Source organism: Myxine glutinosa, unplaced genomic scaffold (assembly GCF_964187855.1).
Source record: "Myxine glutinosa unplaced genomic scaffold, kmMyxGlut1.1 SCAFFOLD_629, whole genome shotgun sequence".
In the NCBI taxonomy this organism is placed as follows: domain Eukaryota; kingdom Metazoa; phylum Chordata; class Myxini; order Myxiniformes; family Myxinidae; genus Myxine; species Myxine glutinosa.
The window spans coordinates 28,819-47,668 of NW_027616724.1; the positions used below are offsets into that span (position 1 = coordinate 28,819).

At 46.1% G+C, this 18,850-nt stretch overlaps 1 protein-coding gene across 1 annotated transcript in view; it reads left to right on the forward strand.

The window, feature by feature from the left end:
* Positions 1-317: 317 nt before the first annotated feature.
* Positions 318-18,850, forward strand: part of LOC137415637 (histamine N-methyltransferase-like) — a 43,688-nt gene continuing 25,155 nt past the window's right edge. Inside the window, exon 1 of the mRNA XM_078768864.1 lies at positions 318-668. Coding sequence (XP_078624990.1) covers positions 344-668 — 325 coding nt within the window. The 5' untranslated portion in view covers positions 318-343. The remainder of the gene's footprint in view (positions 669-18,850) is intronic.

Genomic DNA, 18,850 nt, shown 5'->3' on the forward strand with positions numbered 1-18,850 from the left:
ATTCGAAATTAAATGTATAATTTGTGCATGGCACACAGATACATCTCGGCAGATGTCCGCTTGCTTTGCTCCTGTGCAATTCTCCCAAAATTCCCCCATCCTCCAAAATGAGGTCCTCACTAGTCACTACACACTTGTGTTACTGCAGTTTCATTTGGTTTTCAGATAACAGAAAATTACATTGAGTTGGGAACAAAACATTTTAGGAAACAGTCATCGACAACACACTACTTAGATTCAAATACGATCAGAAATGCAACAAAAGAGCATTAATCAACTGTCACCAAAAATATATCCAGTTTATAGAATCTAATAAAACTTGTCTTTTTTTATCACAGGTGAGATGGATAGTAAGTTGGCGACCATCTTAAAGTCTCAATTTCAGGCGGTCCAAAACACAGTGCTGGAACCCGCCGAGAGCCAGCTCCAGATGTATCGTGAACTTGTCGCGCAGAACAGGGACCAGTTCGCTGGGATCGATTTTGATCTCCGCCAGGAAACCATCGACGGGTACCGGAAGAAGCAGAAGGAGGCGGGAACGCAACCGAAATATCACTTTATTAGTGCCATCCACTCACTGTACTACGTAGAAGACCACACCGACTCCATTGGATATCTATATGACTGTCTGGAAGAAGGCGGCATTTTGCTGATTATTGTCATTTCAGGTGAGGACACAAGTAGTGCAACCAATGGTGCAACCGGAATCGGGCCAAAAGGATGCATGTATATCTGTGTATTTGTTGTTGTTTAGTTGGGCAAGCTTATCTTTTGCTTTTTGCAAATCAGAAAACTGATATCTTTTGCTTTTTGCAAATCAGAAAACTGATATCTTTTGCTTTTTGCAAATCATAAAACTGATATATTTGGCTAATTAGAAAACTACATTATTTGTATTCTATTACGACGATGAATGTTATTAATCTTAGTGGAGGAAGGCGACATTTCAACGGAGTGCAAGCATAGGCGTAGTTTGACTTCTCTATTTGCGGAAGGGGGGTGGGGGGGGGGGGCAGGGGCTTAATATAAATAATGGGTCTGACTTCCAAAATTACCGTTTGTTAGTGTAGTTACAGTGAACATGAAATCACAAATACAGTTTATGTTCATTATTCAATCACCCTTGTTTTTGTTTTAGCCTAATTTTAGCTCATTCCCTTCACAGTCTGTGTGTGTGTGTGTCTGTGTGCATGTGTGTGAATGTGTAAGTGTGTGTATGTCAGGGTTTACCCCTCTATTCCCTCCCCCCCTCTCCCAAAGAATGATCATCTGACCAACCTCAGACAGTTGCAAAATAATTTATAAAAGGAATATATATATATTGTTACGGTCCGCGGATAAGGATGTTGTTTGCCGAGCGAAGGCACCGCGGCCGAACAGTTGTTCCCCGACTAAACCCGATTCACCCAAACGTTGGCCGTATCACGCCACAGATACTCAATGTGGAAAAGACTAAGACGACGAATGCAAAGAGGAAGAAGAAGAAGATGTACAGAAGAGTAACGGGGTTTATTATTATTTACACACACATAAGCAAAAAGAGCAGTCACGGGTATTTACAGCGGACATGAAAACGCAGGTGACACAGTGAAAATTACTAGCTTATACAGACTTAGTTACTACCCAGGACAGCACGAACAAAACAAACTCACGTACGCAAATGGGGAACTTGCAGGCAGGAATGGCTGGAAAGGATGAGCAGGTGGGATCACAGGGCACAGCGAGCAGGTCCACTCCGGGCGGGAAGCGGGGAGCCGGCAGCTCCTTGTAATCCGCTTTACAGCGCACGCCGGCAGCTCCTGGTATTCAGCTTTACAGCGCACGCCGGCAGGGTCACTCGCTGCCCCGTCAGGGCTTCACGCGGCTGGTTGAAACGGGGCTGAACTCATCTGCCGTATCTCTTTGCAACTCGTTCGTAAAAGTTCCTCTGCTTTCTCTTGGACCCTTTCTTTGTCGTGTACCTCTCCACGCAGCTCAGCTCGTATTCCCTTCCTCTCACTTCTCTCCAGCGCGGGACTGACACGCCCTCTCCCCCGTGCTCTTTTTCGTGACCTTGTATGGTAATCCCACGGGCTTGTCTCCTTATTTGGGCATGGCGCCGACGGCACGCCCTTCGTGGCGAGCCACGGGCTTGTTTCCTTATTTGGGCATGGGGCTGAACAGCCCCGCCCTTCGTGGCGCACCCTGGGCTTGCCTCTCCCTGGCGACCCCGCCCCTCCTGTTCAAACAGAGCACGGAGCATATATTCACTATCGCAGCGAAATGAGAGGGTGTGCACCCCACGCTTGTGAACTGCTTTACCCACAGATGGAGAGTTTGGCTGGGAAATGGAATTATTGAAGGGGAGCTATTCTTAATTGATTCGGTGCAATGGAGTATTATTTTAATGGAAGACAAGGCCTTACCCTAAAACACATAATAAGATATAAGCTACTGAACAAGGGTTTTATTGTGTCCTTCAATGTGGTGTTTCATGGAATAACTACCGAGACGCCCATTTTACCTTTACACAACTCTGGAGGCAGGAGGGGCCATATCCAACCAATGTTACACAACAATTTACCACTACAATACACACAATCAAAAAAATGCAATCCTCATATCCGCAACAATATTATATATATATATGTATATATATATATATATATACATGTATATATATATATATATATATATATATATATATATATATATATATATATATATATATTGTTACGGTTCTCTACGCCAGCCTTCTTCCCCTTATGAAGGGGGGATTAATCCCCTTGTCTTTACTGGGCCTTGGCAGAACCGAGACTTATTACGTCCCTCCCGGACACACGTGGAGTAGGGTTTCGGGACTACTTTCTCGCTCGTACCTAAGTACCCGCGCTGCCCTGGGAGTGAGGAAACAAGCCTCGCACGAACCACGTGTGATGTTGGTACGCCGAGCGGATTGCGTACACGTGGTCCGCGCAGTCTTAACTAGTGGAACCCGATTGGAGCGATCTTAATCGTGCCACGCATAGTCAACTGGAGAAATCACAGAAACGATTGAATCAAGAAGAAAGGAAGAACAGATGGGATTAATTATTCCCACACGTATATACAGTTCAAGGACGAAGAGACAGAATAATCCTTAAACAGTCTTAACTTATCCCTGGGACAACGGGCCCATCTCACACACTCACACAGGGGATTGCAGATGGGCAGGTGTTCCCCAACGCGTCTAGGGATGGTCCTTGTCCAGCTCTCCACGGCACCCGGCACTTCCCGCGAAGATGGTGGCAGGCGAAGGCAGGGACTCGTAGCGTGTCTCTCGAACAAAGGGATGATGATCGGGCGGAACGGTAGAGGGCGGACTTTAGCGCAGCTGGCGGTTACTCAGCCTCGTTCACTTGCGTGGCTGAAATGCGCTATTTCTTTATCAGCGCGTCTGGCTGTGCCCGCGTATATGTAGCGACCAACTCCTCTTCTTCAATACACTTGTTGTTGGTTAACGCGCGCGTTCCCGTGCAATGGTCAAGTTCATCAGGCAGTACAACGCGAGTCCTTATCTCTCTCCCTTGCAGCAAGTCAAGTCCTCTTAGCCCTCCGATGCAAGTCCTGTCGAGGGCTTTGGCAGCGGGTTTTATAGCTACGCCCCCCGAACCTTCTGGAACTCACCAGACTCTTCTCACCACGCCCTCTGACACCGCGCCGCCGCCATCACCCTCGAGCTCTGATTGGCAGCTCATGCTTACCGTCATCGCTCCTGCCGCTCTGCCTCGACTCCGCCCTGATCCTCCTCTGCCTGCCTCGTGTTAATTCGCCCAATATGAACCAACGGTAACAAACTGGATTGAGGCTACCGACGTAGGATGATCGGTGGCAAGTAGGGCCTATTTTCCTGGCTCCTACTCAAAGCAGAATTAACAAAGCAGAGGAACTAAGCTCACAAATACTAAGACATAACTATACTATCGCGAGGCGACATGTTGCTTGTGTGACTAACTATGGGGGACAGACTTTAACCTTTATTACACTCACTTGACAGACTCAAAACCGCAACAATATATATATATATATACAGTGGAACCTTGACTTACGAGTTTAATTCATTCCGTGACCGAGCTCGTAACTCAAATTGCTCGTATCTCAAATCAAATTTCCCCATTGAAATGCATTGAAATGCTATTAATCCGTTCCAGCCCGCCAAAAACCACACCAATTTTTTTTAAAATATACAGTATATATAAAAAATATCTCGCGCTTTATATTTCACCTGTATGCAGCATACAAGTTGGCAGGATGGCCTGGACTGGAGGTACGCACACTTGACTCTAAAGTCTAAACTGTCCAGCCTGGGTTTGAATCCCAACCCAGCTATAACCTGTCATGGGTGAATCACAGGCAGGGTGATTCATCAATGTGTGTACCGCTAAACTGGGCGCCCCGTTTGCGTCCCATTAGTTGTTGGATGTTAAGGATCTCACCGTGTTTTCCACAAAGAGAAGGCGAGCTATCGCCGGCATTCTGAACAAGTTGTGGCCTGGCATGCTCTTCTCCTCTGCCGTTATATACGTCCTCCTCGACACCTCGCTCATGTTTTTCGACGATTGCGTGTTTTATATCCAAGCACATCATCCTCTTCTTCTTCTCAGCACTGCACTTGCCACTCACTTTCTTAGGCCCCATGGTTAAAACTAAGAAATTTTCCGAAATAACCAAAATGCGAAAAAAAAAATGCAGCGCTGTACGACAGAGATACGTACTGTACTTGCACGGCAAGATAACCACGTGACCAGAACCCACCTGGCGGCGTGAACTCGAAATAACCAAAATGCGAAAAAAAAAATGCAGCGCTATACGACAGAGATACGTACTGTACGTGCACGGCAAGATAACCACGTGACCGGAACCCACCTGGCGGCGTGAACTCGAAATAACCAAAATGCGAAAAAAAAAATGCAGCGCTGTACGACAGAGATACGTACTGTACGTGCACGGCAAGATAACCACGTGACCGGAACCCACCTGGCGGCGTGAACTCGAAATAACCAAAATGCGAAAAAAAAAATGCAGCGCTATATGACAGAGATACCTACTGTACGTGAACGGCAAGATAACCACGTGACCAGAACCCACCTGGCGGCGTAAACTCAAAATAACCGAAATGCGAAAACTAAAATGCAGCGCTATACGACAGAGATACTGTACTTGAACGGCAAGATAACCACGTGACCGGGTGGCGAAAGCTCGTAACTCGGATCTCGGCTCGCATCTCAAAGCAATAAACCGCCGGAGCGACGGCTCGTATCTCGAAAAACTCGTAAGTTGGGGCACTCGTAAGTCAAGGTTCCACTGTATATATATATATATATATATATATATATATATATATATATATATATATATATATATATATATATATATATATATTGCCATATATATATATATATATATATATATATATATATATATATTGCCTTATATATATATATATATATATATATAATAATAATAATAATAATAATTCATTTATTTTGTATAGCGCTTTTCCAGAAGCCCAAAGGCGCTTTGACAGAGTGGAAAACATAATGCATAACAATACATGAAAACAACAATTGCAAAAAGACAAGAATCAATAGGGAAATATTTAAAGCAAAAGGAGGGAGAAGGAGAAGAGATAGTCAGGGGTTAAATGCTGTGGGTTGAATGTTGAATGCAGCGTTGAATAGGTGGGTCTTTAGTGATGTTTTGAATGTGGTGAGTGAGGAGGAGTCTCTGATGGTGTGAGGTAGTGAGTTCCAGAGGGTGGGAGCAGCGATGGAGAAGGCCCTGTCCCCCCAGGATCTGAATTTGGTCCGGATGGAGGGGGTCAGGAGGTTGGTACCAGCAGAGCGGAGGTTGCGGGTGGGAGTGTGTCTGGAGAGGAGGTCAGCCAGGTAGGATGGGGCCAGGTTATGGAGGGCTTTGTATGTCAAGAGGAGGATTTTGTACTGGATTCTCTGGGGGATGGGGAGCCAGTGAAGCTTGTAAAGGACGGGGGTGATGTGGTCACGGGTCCGGGAATGAGTGAGTAGACGGGCAGCGGAGTTCTGAATGTATTGGAGTTTATTGGTGATTTTTGAGGGTGAACCATAGAGGAGGCTATTGCAGTAGTCCAGACGGGAGGTGATGAAGGCGTGGATGAGGGTTTCTGCAGCCGTGGAGGAGAGGGATGAGCGGAGACGGGCAATGTTTTTCAGGTGAAAGAAGGCTGACTTTGTGATCTGTTTAGTGTATTTGTCGAAGGAAAGGGTTTGGTCAAAGATGACGCCAAGATTCCGGATGTGAGGGGAGGTGGATACTGGGATACCGTCGATGTTGAGGGCAAAGTTATGGGTGGATTTTGTGAGCGTTTTTGGGCCAATGATGATTATTTCAGATTTATCACAGTTAAGCTTGAGGAAGTTGATTTGAAGCCAGGATTTTATTTCAGTGATGCAGTTTGTCAGGATAGAGTGGGTGTCGGTGGAGACGGACTTGGTGGAGATGAAAAGCTGGATGTCATCGGCGAAGCAGTGGAATTGGAGACCATGACGGCGGATTAAGTGACCGAGCGGGGACAGGTAAAGGATGAAGAGGAGGGGGCCAAGAACTGAACCTTGGGGGACACCTTGGGGGAGGGGAGCAGTGGGGGATTTGCAGTTATTGATGGAGATGAACTGGCATCTGTCAGAGAGGTATGATTTAATCCAAGAGAGGGCAGTGCCGGTGACGTTAAAGGTGGATTCAAGTCGGGTGAGGAGGATAGTGTGATCGATGGTGTCAAAGGCAGCGCTGAGGTCGAGGAGGACGAGAATGTTGAGGTTGCCAGCGTCAGAGGAGAGGAGAAGGTCGTTGGTGATTTTGAGGAGAGCAGTTTCAGTACTGTGGTTGGAGCGGAATCCGGATTGGAATGTTTCATACAGGTTATTGGCAGAGAGATGATGTTTGAGTTGAGTGGCTACAGCGCGTTCCAAAACTTTTGACAGAAAGGGTAGGTTGGAGATGGGTCTGAAGTTGTTTAGGGTGTCAGGGTTTAGACCAGGTTTTTTTAGAATGGGGGTAACAGCAGCAATTTTGAGGGAAGGTGGGACGATGCCTGTAGACAGGGAGGAGTTTATTGTTGCAATGATAAGTGGAGAGAGAGCAGGGAGGGAGGCTTTGACAAAGCTGGAGGGGATGGGGTCAAGAGTGCAGGTGGCAGTTTTCATTCCTATGAGGAGTTCAGAGAGGTCAGTAGGAGAGATTGGGGAGAACCGAGACAGGGGATGGCAGGACAAGGGGGGGCAGGTGGTTGGAGGGGGAGCGGGTGCGGCGGTGGTCAAGCTGTTGTAGATGTTGTCAATTTTGCGTTGGAAGAAAGAGAGGAAGGAGATGCAGTTGTCTACTGTGAATGACTGGGTGGTGGTGTTCAGGGGGCGGAGGAGTTTGTTTATTGTCGAGAAGAGTGCTTTTGCGTTTCCGGAGCCAGAGTGGATAATTTGAGAGTAGTAGGCAGAGCGGGCGCGGGAGAGGGCATCTTTGTAGTGTTGTATGTGGTCCTTGTAGGCTTGGGAGTGAACTGTGAGACCCGTTTTATTGCGGAGTCTTTCAAGTTGGCGAGCACGAGTTTTCATCAGGTGGAGTTCAGGGGTAAACCAGGGAGCAGAATGGGTGAAAGAAACTGTTTTGGTTTTTACAGGCGCAAGCTGGTCAAGGCAGGAGGAGAGAGTGTGGTTGTAGTAGTCAGTGAGGTCGGAAGGGGTGTGGAGGTCAATGAAGGGAGAAGTGGACATTTTTTCAGAGAGGGTGGATGAGAATGAGGTAGGTGAAAGAGCGTTTAGCTTACGGAAGTTGATTGTGCGATAATGCCTTGGTGTTGGGGCGGGGATGTTGATGGTCAGAGTGATGGCTAAGTGGTCAGAGAGGGTGAGGTCGGAGCCATAGAGATGGTGCAAATTTAATCCAGTGGAGCAGACAAGGTCCAAAATGTGACCACGGATATGGGTAGGAAAGTCGACATGTTGAGTGAGGTTAAAGCAGGTGAGTAAATCAGTGAAGTCAGTGGTTATTGTGGAGTCAGTGGAGTCCATGTGGATATTGAAATCACCAAGGAGGAGGATTGAGGGGGAGAGGGAACATAGCTGGGTCAGAAAGTAGGAGAAGTCAGACAGGAATGATGGATTAGTACATAAATACATAAATTCAAATACATAAGTTCAAGTACATAAATATATATATATATATACTCGCGGGGTCACCCGTGGGAATCCCACGGGCATGGATGTGTTTGACATTTCGACATATTGAGTTAGATGCTGCACCTGCACATTCAGTTATATAAAATGGTTACTGGCAATTGATCACATCCACAAATGATCTAATCCACACAATTTATGTACTTTACATAACGTTAATAGGAATACATGCCCGTGTAGATGGGAAATACAGTTTGTTTGAAATAAATCACAAATATCAGAAGAAAGTTTTTAAAATTTAGAACTATTCTCACTCAGAGTTAAACATCACCGTAATATTATGCGGTTGCTTCAACGTTTTCGGTGAATTATATGTCATCATTGTGAGATTTTTTTGGAATTTTTTTTTTTGAAATGAGATTTTTATATTTAAAAAAACGGCAAAAAAGCATCAGAACAGCTGTGAAACAGCATCAAAACAGCAGTGAAAAAGCATCAAAACACTATCAAAACAACAGTGGAAAGCATCAAAACAGCAGTGAAAAAGCATCAAAACAGCAGTGAAAAAGCATCAAAACAGCAGTGAAAAAGCATCAAAACAGCAGTGAAAAAGCATCAAAACAGCAGTGAAAAAGCATCAAAACAGCAGTGAACAAACAGCAGTGAAAAAGCATCAAAACAGCAGTGAAAAAGCATCAAAACAGCAGTTAAAAGCATCAAAACAGCAACAATGGTCCGGTGATTTTTCAATCACCGCAACTAAATGTGTCGGAGTAATTAACTATTTTCCTTCGTGCCCTCCTTTTGTTGCCTGAATGGTGTCACTGCAGGACCTCTGGGTAAACAACATTACGGGTGAAGATTCCACTGTGGCCATCAATTTTTCCCTGTTGGCCATTACTGACTACCTTTACCTTGACATCCTCAAATCGTTTAGCACGCGACAATGCAACATATAATTGGCCATGGCTGAAGACGGGTTCTGGTAAGTAAATCCCAACTTTGTGTAATGTTTGACCTTGACTCTTGTTTATTGAGAAAGAGAATGCCACACGAACTGGAAATTGATGGCGTTTTGAGTACGAATGGTAGTGTTGTATCGGAAGGTGCAATACTAATCCTGGGTATAAATGTGCGTGTTCCTTTGTGACTGCCAGAAATTATTTCTCCATCTATTATGTTTGGCAACAATCTTTTAACAACCAATCTTGCACCATTGCACAGTCCCTGTTTCGGATCAAAGTTACGGAGTAACATGATGACAGCACCATCTTTGAGACGAAGTTTGTGCAATGGCATTCCAGAAGGAGTTAATTGATTTAGGAATTCCATAGGATAATTTAGTGCCTCTTCAGGGTCATCACAGACAATGGAATCAGCGCTGAAGTACGTCTTTTCTTCCCCAGGAAATGCATCCAGTATCTCATGGTTGATCACAAATGTGGATTCATTCTTTGGACACAACACGGCTCGTTGTGCCAGCGCATCATAGTTTGAATGGATTTCGTTCAAATTACCGAAAACAGCCTGTGCTAAAGAAATGTTGTCTTCTACACAGATACGATCAGGCAGTCGTATTAAATCTGAGTCAGGAATTGTTTCCACAGTCCCATTTCCAACCGACAGTAACCATTTTGAGAATTCTTCGTCATCATTAGCTCTCATGTTTGATTTTAAGTTCAGCTGTTTGAACTTTGGCCACAACTTGCTACGCTTGATGCATGTGGCGATGATTGCTGCAGGTGCAGCGCGAGGTACAACGGGCAAAACCTGCCTGAAGTCCCCACCAAGAAGTAAGACCTTTCCACCAAAAGGAATGTTGTTGCTGGTTACATCCCGGAGACATTGATCAACAGCCGCTAAAGCATATGCTGGAGCCATAGGTGCTTCATCCCAAATGAATAGGTTGGCCTTCCTTAGAGTATCTGCATCTTTACTCGTAGGTGATATGTTGCATGTGGAGTTTTCCAAAATGGGCACTGGCAATTTGAATTGATGGTGCGATGTACGGCCCCCTGCTAGCAATGTTGCTGCAATGCCCGAGTACGCCATTGGAAGAACCAAACGACACTGGCCTCGCAAGATGTGCAGAAGCGTATTATAGAGAAAGGTCTTGCCACTTCCGCTCGGTCCATCAACGAAAAACAACCGGTTGCCTGTGTACTGGTCCCTACAATGAATGGCCTGTAGGACCTCATCTACAATTTTGATATGGTCATCATTTAGTAGTTGTCTGTTGTTTTCACCTTTTTCATGTTCATCTATAATAATAATAATAATAATTCATTTATTTTGTATAGCGCTTTTCCAGAAGCCCAAAGGCGCTTTGACAGAGTGGAAAACATAACGCATAACAATACATGAAAACAACAATTGCAAAAAGACAAGAATCAATCGGGAAATATTTAAAGCAAAAGGAGGGAGAAGGAGAAGAGATAGTCAGGGGTTAAATGCTGTGGGATGAATGTTGAATGCAGTGTTGAACAGGTGGGTCTTTAGTGATGTTTTGAATGTGGTGAGTGAGGAGGAGTCTCTGATGGTGTGAGGTAGTGAGTTCCAGAGGGTGGGAGCAGCGATGGAGAAGGCCCTGTCCCCCCAGGATCTGAATTTGGTCCGGATGGAGGGGGTCAGGAGGTTGGTACCAGCAGAGCGGAGGTTGCGGGTGGGAGTGTGTCTGGAGAGGAGGTCAGCCAGGTAGGATGGGGCCAGGTTATGGAGGGCTTTGTATGTCAAGAGGAGGATTTTGTACTGGATTCTCTGGGGGATGGGGAGCCAGTGAAGCTTGTAAAGGACGGGGGTGATGTGGTCACGGGTCCGGGAATGGGTGAGTAGACGGGCAGCGGAGTTCTGAATGTATTGGAGTTTATTGGTGATTTTTGAGGGTGAACCATAGAGGAGGCTATTGCAGTAGTCCAGACGGGAGGTGATGAAGGCGTGGATGAGGGTTTCTGCAGCCGTGGAGGAGAGGGATGAGCGGAGACGGGCAATGTTTTTCAGGTGAAAGAAGGCTGACTTTGTGATCTGTTTAGTGTATTTGTCGAAGGAAAGGGTTTGGTCAAAGATGACGCCAAGATTCCGGATGTGAGGGGAGGTGGATACTGGTATACCGTCGATGTTGAGGGCAAAGTTATGGGTGGATTTTGTGAGCGTTTTTGGGCCAATGATGATTATTTCAGATTTATCACAGTTAAGCTTGATGAAGTTGATTTGAAGCCAGGATTTTATTTCAGTGATGCAGTTTGTCAGGATAGAGTGGGTGTCGGTGGAGATGAACTTGGTGGAGATGAAAAGCTGGATGTCATCGGCGAAGCAGTGGAATTGGAGACCATGATGGCGGATTAAGTGACCGAGGGAGGACAGGTAAAGGATGAAGCGGAGGGGGCCAAGAACCGAACCTTGGGGGACACCTTGGGGGAGGGGAGCAGTGGGGGATTTGCAGTTATTGATGGAGATGAACTGGCGTCTGTCAGAGAGGTATGATTTAATCCAAGAGAGGGCAGTGCCGGTAACGTTAAAGGTGGATTCAAGTCGGGTGAGGAGGATGGTGTGATCGATGGTGTCAAAGGCAGCGCTGAGGTCGAGGAGGACGAGAATGTTGAGGTTGCCAGCGTCAGAGGAGAGGAGAAGGTCGTTGATGATTTTGAGGAGAGCAGTTTCAGTACTGTGGTTGGAGCGGAATCCGGATTGGAATGTTTCATACAGGTTATTGGCAGAGAGATGATGTTTGAGTTGAGTGGCTACAGCGCGTTCCAAAACTTTTGACAGAAAGGGTAGGTTGGAGATGGGTCTGAAGTTGTTTAGGGTGTCAGGGTTTAGACCAGGTTTTTTTAGAATGGGGGTAACAGCAGCAATTTTGAGGGAAGGTGGGACGATGCCTGTAGACAGGGAGGAGTTTATTGTTGCAATGATAAGTGGAGAGAGAGCAGGGAGGGAGGCCTTGACAAAGCTGGAGGGGATGGGGTCAAGAGTGCAGGTGGCAGTTTTCATTCCTATGAGGAGTTCAGAGAGGTCAGTAGGGGAGATTGGGGAGAACCGAGACAGGAGATGGCAGGACAAGGGGGGGGGGGGGCAGGTGGTTGGAGGAGGAGCAGGTGCGGCGGTGGTCAAGCTGTTGTAGATGTTGTCAATTTTGCGTTGGAAGAAAGAGAGGATGGAGATGCAGTTGTCTACTGTGAATGACTGGGTGGTGGTGTTCAGGGGGCGGAGGAGTTTGTTTATTGTCGAGAAGAGTGCTTTTGGGTTTCCGGAGCCAGAGTGGATAATTTGAGAGTAGTAGGCGGAGCGGGCGCAGGAGAGGGCATCTTTGTAGTGTTGTAGGTGGTCCTGGTAGGCTTTGGAGTGAACTGTGAGACCCGTTTTATTGCGGAGTCTTCCAAGTTGGCGAGCACGAGTTTTCATCAGGCGGAGTTCAGGGGTAAACCAGGGAGCAGAATGGGTGAAAGAAACTGTTTTGGTTTTTACAGGCGCAAGCTGGTCAAGGCAGGAGGAGAGAGTGTGGTTGTAGTAGTCAGTGAGGTCGGAAGGGGTGTGGAGGTCAATGAAGGGAGAAGTGGACATTTTTTCAGAGAGGGTGGATGAGAATGAGGTCGGTGAAAGAGCATTTAGCTTACGGAAGTTGATAGTGCGATAATGCCTTTGTGTTGGGGCGGGGATGTTGATGGTCAGAGTGATGGCTAAGTGGTCAGAGAGGGTGAGGTCGGAGCCAGAGAGATGGTGCAAATTTAATCCAGTGGAGCAGATAAGGTCCAAAATGTGACCACGGATATGGGTAGGAAAGTCGACATGTTGAGTGAGGTTAAAGCAGGTGAGTAAATCAGTGAAGTCAGTGGTTATTGTGGAGTCAGTGGAGTCCATGTGGATATTGAAATCACCAAGGAGGAGGATTGAGGGGGAGAGGGAACATAGCTGGGTCAGAAAGTAGGAGAAGTCAGACAGGAATGATGGGTGTGGTTTGGGAGGGCGGTAGACCACAGCCATGACTGACTGCGTGCGACCAGAGAGTTTAAAAGCCAGGTGTTCAAATGATGGAGCAGATGAGATGGAGATGAGGTTGGTCTTGATGTCTTGACGGTGGATAACGGCAATTCCACCACCTCGGCCCTCCGAGTGTGGTTTATTGACGTAGGAATATCCATTGGGTGTGGTGAGGTTGAGTGTGTAGTAGTCCAGAGGTTGTTGCCAGGTTTCGGTGAGACAGAGAAAGTCCAGTTTGTTATCCAGGATGTATTCGTTCAGGATGAGGCATTTGTTGTTGAGGGACCGGGTGTTGAACAGGGTGAGCTTGATGTTGTTTTGAACAGCAGGGATGAATTCAGGTGATTTAGCCAGGGTTCGTAGGCAGGAGGTGCGATCGTGTGCGTTGCTGTGACCAGGTGTGCTGGGACGAAGAGTGAGAGTGCGTTGAGCCGACCAGAGGACGGGGATGGAGTGACCTGATTGCAAATAAACAAACTTACGACCGGAGCCACTGTGAATGTACCTGGGTCGTCGGAGGAGTCCATTTGATTTGATGGCAGAGATGCATGATGGGGTGGAGCGGGTATTGAGCAGAAGGAGCCTTGCGGCGGAGTACCGCAGAGCCATGCCAGGCAGGAGCAGAGAGACGAGCACGAGGCCAAGGTTGAGGAGGTGAAACAATGGTCCCAACCCACGAGAGTGGGCCCGAGGAAACGAAGGAGCCAGGTAGGTGAAGCCAGGAGCAGAGCCGGGACCAAGCAGAGGGCAGGCAGGAGCAAAGAGACGATCACGAGGCCAAGGTTGATCACGGCAAAGTGGCAAATGCAGCGGAAATCGACCGCCGCTGCTACAAATCTAGATCACGGCGGGAAACCGCCACCAAACCGCTGCGATGGTCACAACCCACGAGAGCGCGCCCGAGGAAACAGCGAGCAGGCAAAGGAGCCGGGCAGGCGAAGCAGGGAGCAGAGCCGGGGCTATGCAGAGGGCAGACTCAATGGCCAAAAAATCCGCACGACCACCAAAAAAGCAAGCAACTCACAGTGGCCCGGTTGAAGAAGCGGCGAGCATGTGACGCCTGCGTCCTCTTCATACCGGACCGGAAGCGGAAGCCATCTCCCGGTACATACTGATATAATCATCGCTCGAAAGATCTTCAACAGTGTCTGGAGGTACTGGTAACTGAAATGCTTCCAAGGTCTGTCCATGTCTCAGGAGGAAGGACTGTATTTCTCGCAATGTCATGAAAATACTTTGTTCCAATATATGGCCGCTGTGCACAAAATCTTCGCAAAGGTCGTTTTTATATTTTTCCCACAGTGCCGACGTGTCTGTTGGTGTGCAGAATATGCATAGGGTTGCAAAAAGAGATCTCAATTGTTGTGGCATGGCAAAGATAACTCCATCAGCTAAGGACCTGTCCCATTCTGTATCATCTTCTGTTAAATGTAATTTCCTGGCTGCATCCTTGTATGTTTCACAAACTGCTCCATCTACGGTTCTGAGATCTTCAAATGATGTTTTACCAGGACAGTGCAGCAGGAGTACACGAAGATGAAAGCGCTCAATGTCCATAGGGCTTGCCGAAACCATGCGTCCGATAACCTTGTTGCCGCCCCGGCGTCGAAGTTTCCATGTCTTTCGTCCATCTTCAAATACGTAATATTTTGGAATGTCATGGTACAGATAACTTCGTGCCTCAGGGTCTCTCTGGTTTAACTGAAACCAAGCTGTAAGTGTTGTACCCCTATGTCATACAATGGCTTCTTCCTCGTTACCATCCCTGAACACAACAGTCTGCAATTCAGGTAAGTGTACCGCAAGTCTGGTGATGGAATGGGACTGTTTGTGCATTTCAAATTCCATAAATCTCCATGCTGCCTCTGGGGCACTGACATATCTGCAGTCCAAATAGGTCTTTATTTCGTCCACCTCCACTCTCCCGCGCTCTCGAATTTCGATGCTGGCACAGTCATGTCCCTTGTACACATATTTAAATAAGTACTTTATACTCTTTATGCTTGCGCAAACCTCAATGTTGATGTGTGCTCTGTACTTCTTCAGTAAATAAGCATTGAATGGGGCCACATATTGGCAATCAACATCGGTTCCATGAACGGTTATGGTGGGTCCATTTGGGGGACGCTTGTAAAGGGCATAGCCATCTATGCTCGCAAGTGTCTCTGCAGCATACGCTTTTGGAAAGCCTTCACTGCACACTCCATCTTTCACACAAATCGAATGGCGATTTAAAGTGCCACACGGACCATGTATCATGTGAGACTTCACCAAGGAATGGATCTGGTGACTCATTTGAATTAGGAATTTGTGCGGAAACAATTCTGTCAATGTCTTCAGCGGTACAAATTTTATCTTCTTGGCACAGCATGAGTAATATGTGGGCATGTGGTAGGCCACGCTTCTGATACTCGACGACGTAGAGAAATGCACGTACTTTGCCCAACACATGCTTCTTCGTTATATCGTCGATTAACTCTTTTAATTTCAGATGAAACACGCGTGCCACTAAATCTGGTCTGCCTTCAGCTCATTGGTGTTGTCCGATGTTTTCTTGTATCTCTGTCCATTTTGGATTACACGTGAACGTGATGAAAAGATCTGGTTTTCCGAATTTGCGAACAATGGCCATAGCATCTTGGTAGTTCTGCTGCATAGCTCTTGGACTCCCTGCAAAACTCGATGGCAAAATGATGATACGACCGACAGGACGTTGGTTATCAGCAGCAACGTTCTGGACGTGGTCCAGTAGTCCTCTGTATTCCATGGCTCTAAGGGTTTCCTGATTTTGTTTGAAGTATTGCAGTCGATTTGCTTCTGCCTTGCAATATCCGTCGACAACATACTGCTGGAACAATTTCCCCGAAGAATGGATAGTGCTGAATTCATTTCGAATAGCCAGTCGGTAGGCATAGAATTCACGATGAGTTACCTTGTTTCGAACCGCAGTCTGTCGCTGGTGAGGCATGTTTATCATCCATCCAGGCTCGCCATGTGGAAAGAGAATGGGATATGTCATGGGATCAATGTGAGAGGAAAGTGGAGAGAGATTGTGTAAGCCCTGGTCATGCAAATGAACCTGGAAATCCCTGTTTGCAGGTGGTTCACCATCTTGTCCACTAACGAAGACAGCAGCAATTTCATCAGCAGTTGGTATGTTGTAACGTCTTTGGTCGTCTGCACACAGTCGACGAAAATGCATTTCCAAGGTAGAAGGGAGGCGATCTTCAAGGACAGCTTTCCTGATTTCTTCCTGTTCACGCTCGAACATAGTCTTGTAACATGTGACATAAGGATTAACGTCAGATAGTATGTTGTGCAGTTCTGCCATCAATTCTTGCAAACATCTGTGATTCTCAGGTCGATTCATACGTTCCTTTGTAGCTTGGGCTGTATCCAAAATAAATAATTGTGCAAATTGTGCTTGTTCATGTACATGTGATGGATGTAATGGACCACAGCGATGGTAAATTTGACCGTGGATTTTGAAACAGTACGGTCCATTTCCTGGAGGAGATGAGATCTGAGCACCCATTGATGCAAAAGCTAATGCCGAATTATAATTCCGGATATTGTCTCGGAAGTTGCGACATTTTCCATCGTCACCCTGATAAAGTTGTTGCAGTCGAGCAGGTACGGCAAATAGTGGAGGCAATTTAACTTTTCCCTTGGAACAACACAGTGTAAATCCATCCCCTTGTCCTGTTGATTCATTTGTGAAATGGTGTGCAGAACAGTACACACATGCTGACGTCATTGGACCGCATTTATGCTCTTGAACAATATTATCGGATACTTCGGCCGGATTCATTATGGCTGCGGTTGTATATGTTTGCTGAGCACTCCAACATCTTTGTTGCTCAGCATGCCGTGCGAGTCTGTGTTGGCGTTCATCGACGGTCTCGTTCTCCCTCCTCATCGTTGTTGCAGCAGCATCCTGTGCGAGTCTGTGTTCACGTTCGTCAAGGGTCTCGTTCTCCCTCCTCATCGTTGTTGCAGCAGCATCCTGTGCGAGTCTGTGTTCACGTTCGTCAAGGGTCTCGTTCTCCCTCCTCATCGTTGTTGCAGCAGCATCCTGTGCGAGTCTGTGTTCACGTTCGTCAAGGGTCTCGTTCTCCCTCCTCATCGTTGTTGCAGCAGCATCCTGTGCGAGTCTGTGTTCACGTTCGTCGAGGGTCTTGTTCTCCCTCCTCATCGTTGTTGCAGCAGCATCCTGTGCGAGTCTGTGTTCACGTTCCTCAACTGTCTCGTTCTCCTGTCTCATTCGTTTTCTGGCTGCATCCTGTTCAAGTCTGCATTGACGTTCGACGACGGACTCGTTCGCCCTTCTCATTCGTTTTCTTGCTGCATCCTGTTCAGGTCTGCGTTCTTCATCGACTGTGTCATTCATTTTGGAAATGGAAGTTTCCACGCAACGCATGAATTGTCACGAGTCAAGAGGAAGTGTCTCGAAAGTGTATCAAGCGTATCAAGAGGAAATGTATCATCAAATGACAAATAAATTACATTGTGAAAATTAAACATTTCAAATAAACCTATTTAAAGTGTATGCGCAAATAACTAATAAATAAAAAAACGAAGAAATATCTCTCGGTAATTTCCTGAACCATATTTTACTTCCGGCTAATAATGTTGAATGAAATAAAAACGAAGAAATATATGTCGTTTGTGATGACTGTCATCAAAAGTAAATGGTGAATTCACTCGGTTTATTCGGTTCGGCTCGGTTCACTCGGTTTAAAGAAAAAGCGATAATGTCGAAATGTTGCCGTCTGTGTCATGTTGGGCGGTGTATGATACTTGTTGGCTGTTGGGCGGTGATATGGTGTATTTTTCAAAATATATCTCTACGTTTTCCCGCGTTGCTGACACTGAGTCCAAAACCATGATGGTGAGTTTTATTTTGGAGATAAAGGCGTGATAGAGACACAATGGCTTTTATTTGAAGTTACAGGCGTTTGAGAATTCATTTCGTTCTATAAACGGCAACTTTCATCGGATTTTCTTCTCGTTTTTTTTCAACCGAGTCTAAAACTATGTTAGCAATTGTGAAAAATGAAATGATATATCGAATTTTTCATATGTATCGACACATTGCCGTCGGTGTCATGTTGGGCGGTGTATGATACACCATGTCGCGATTTTTCAAAATATATCTGCATTTTCCCGTGTGTGTGGAATGTTCTCAATTATTGCTGACACCGAGTCTAAAACCAGCGATAAAAATGAAATCATATGGTGAGTTAGATTGGAGATAAAGGCGCGAGAGACTCAATGGCCTTGAAGTTACAGGCGTTTGAGAATTCATTTCGTTCTATAAACGGCAACTTTCATTGGATTTTCTTCCCGTTTTTTTTCAACCGAGTCTAAAACTATGTTAGCGACTGTGAAAAATGAAATGATATATCGAATTTGATTTGAAATAAAACTGGGAGAGAGAGCAAGACACCACAGGCCTACAAAACAGGCCTTAAAGCTATGCGAGTTAATAAAATGGTGGATATTTGTTTATAATTATATGAAGCCACTCCCATAATGGGTGGAGCTATGGGTGGAGCTACTCTGCAAACCGAGTAAGCCACACCCCGGACAGACACCCAACAGACAGACAGACAGACAGAATCATCTATGGCTATTATAATATAGATATATATATATATATGTAGGGAGCTGTAATGCCCCTCCCCCTTTGTATATCCTTGCTGCTTTAC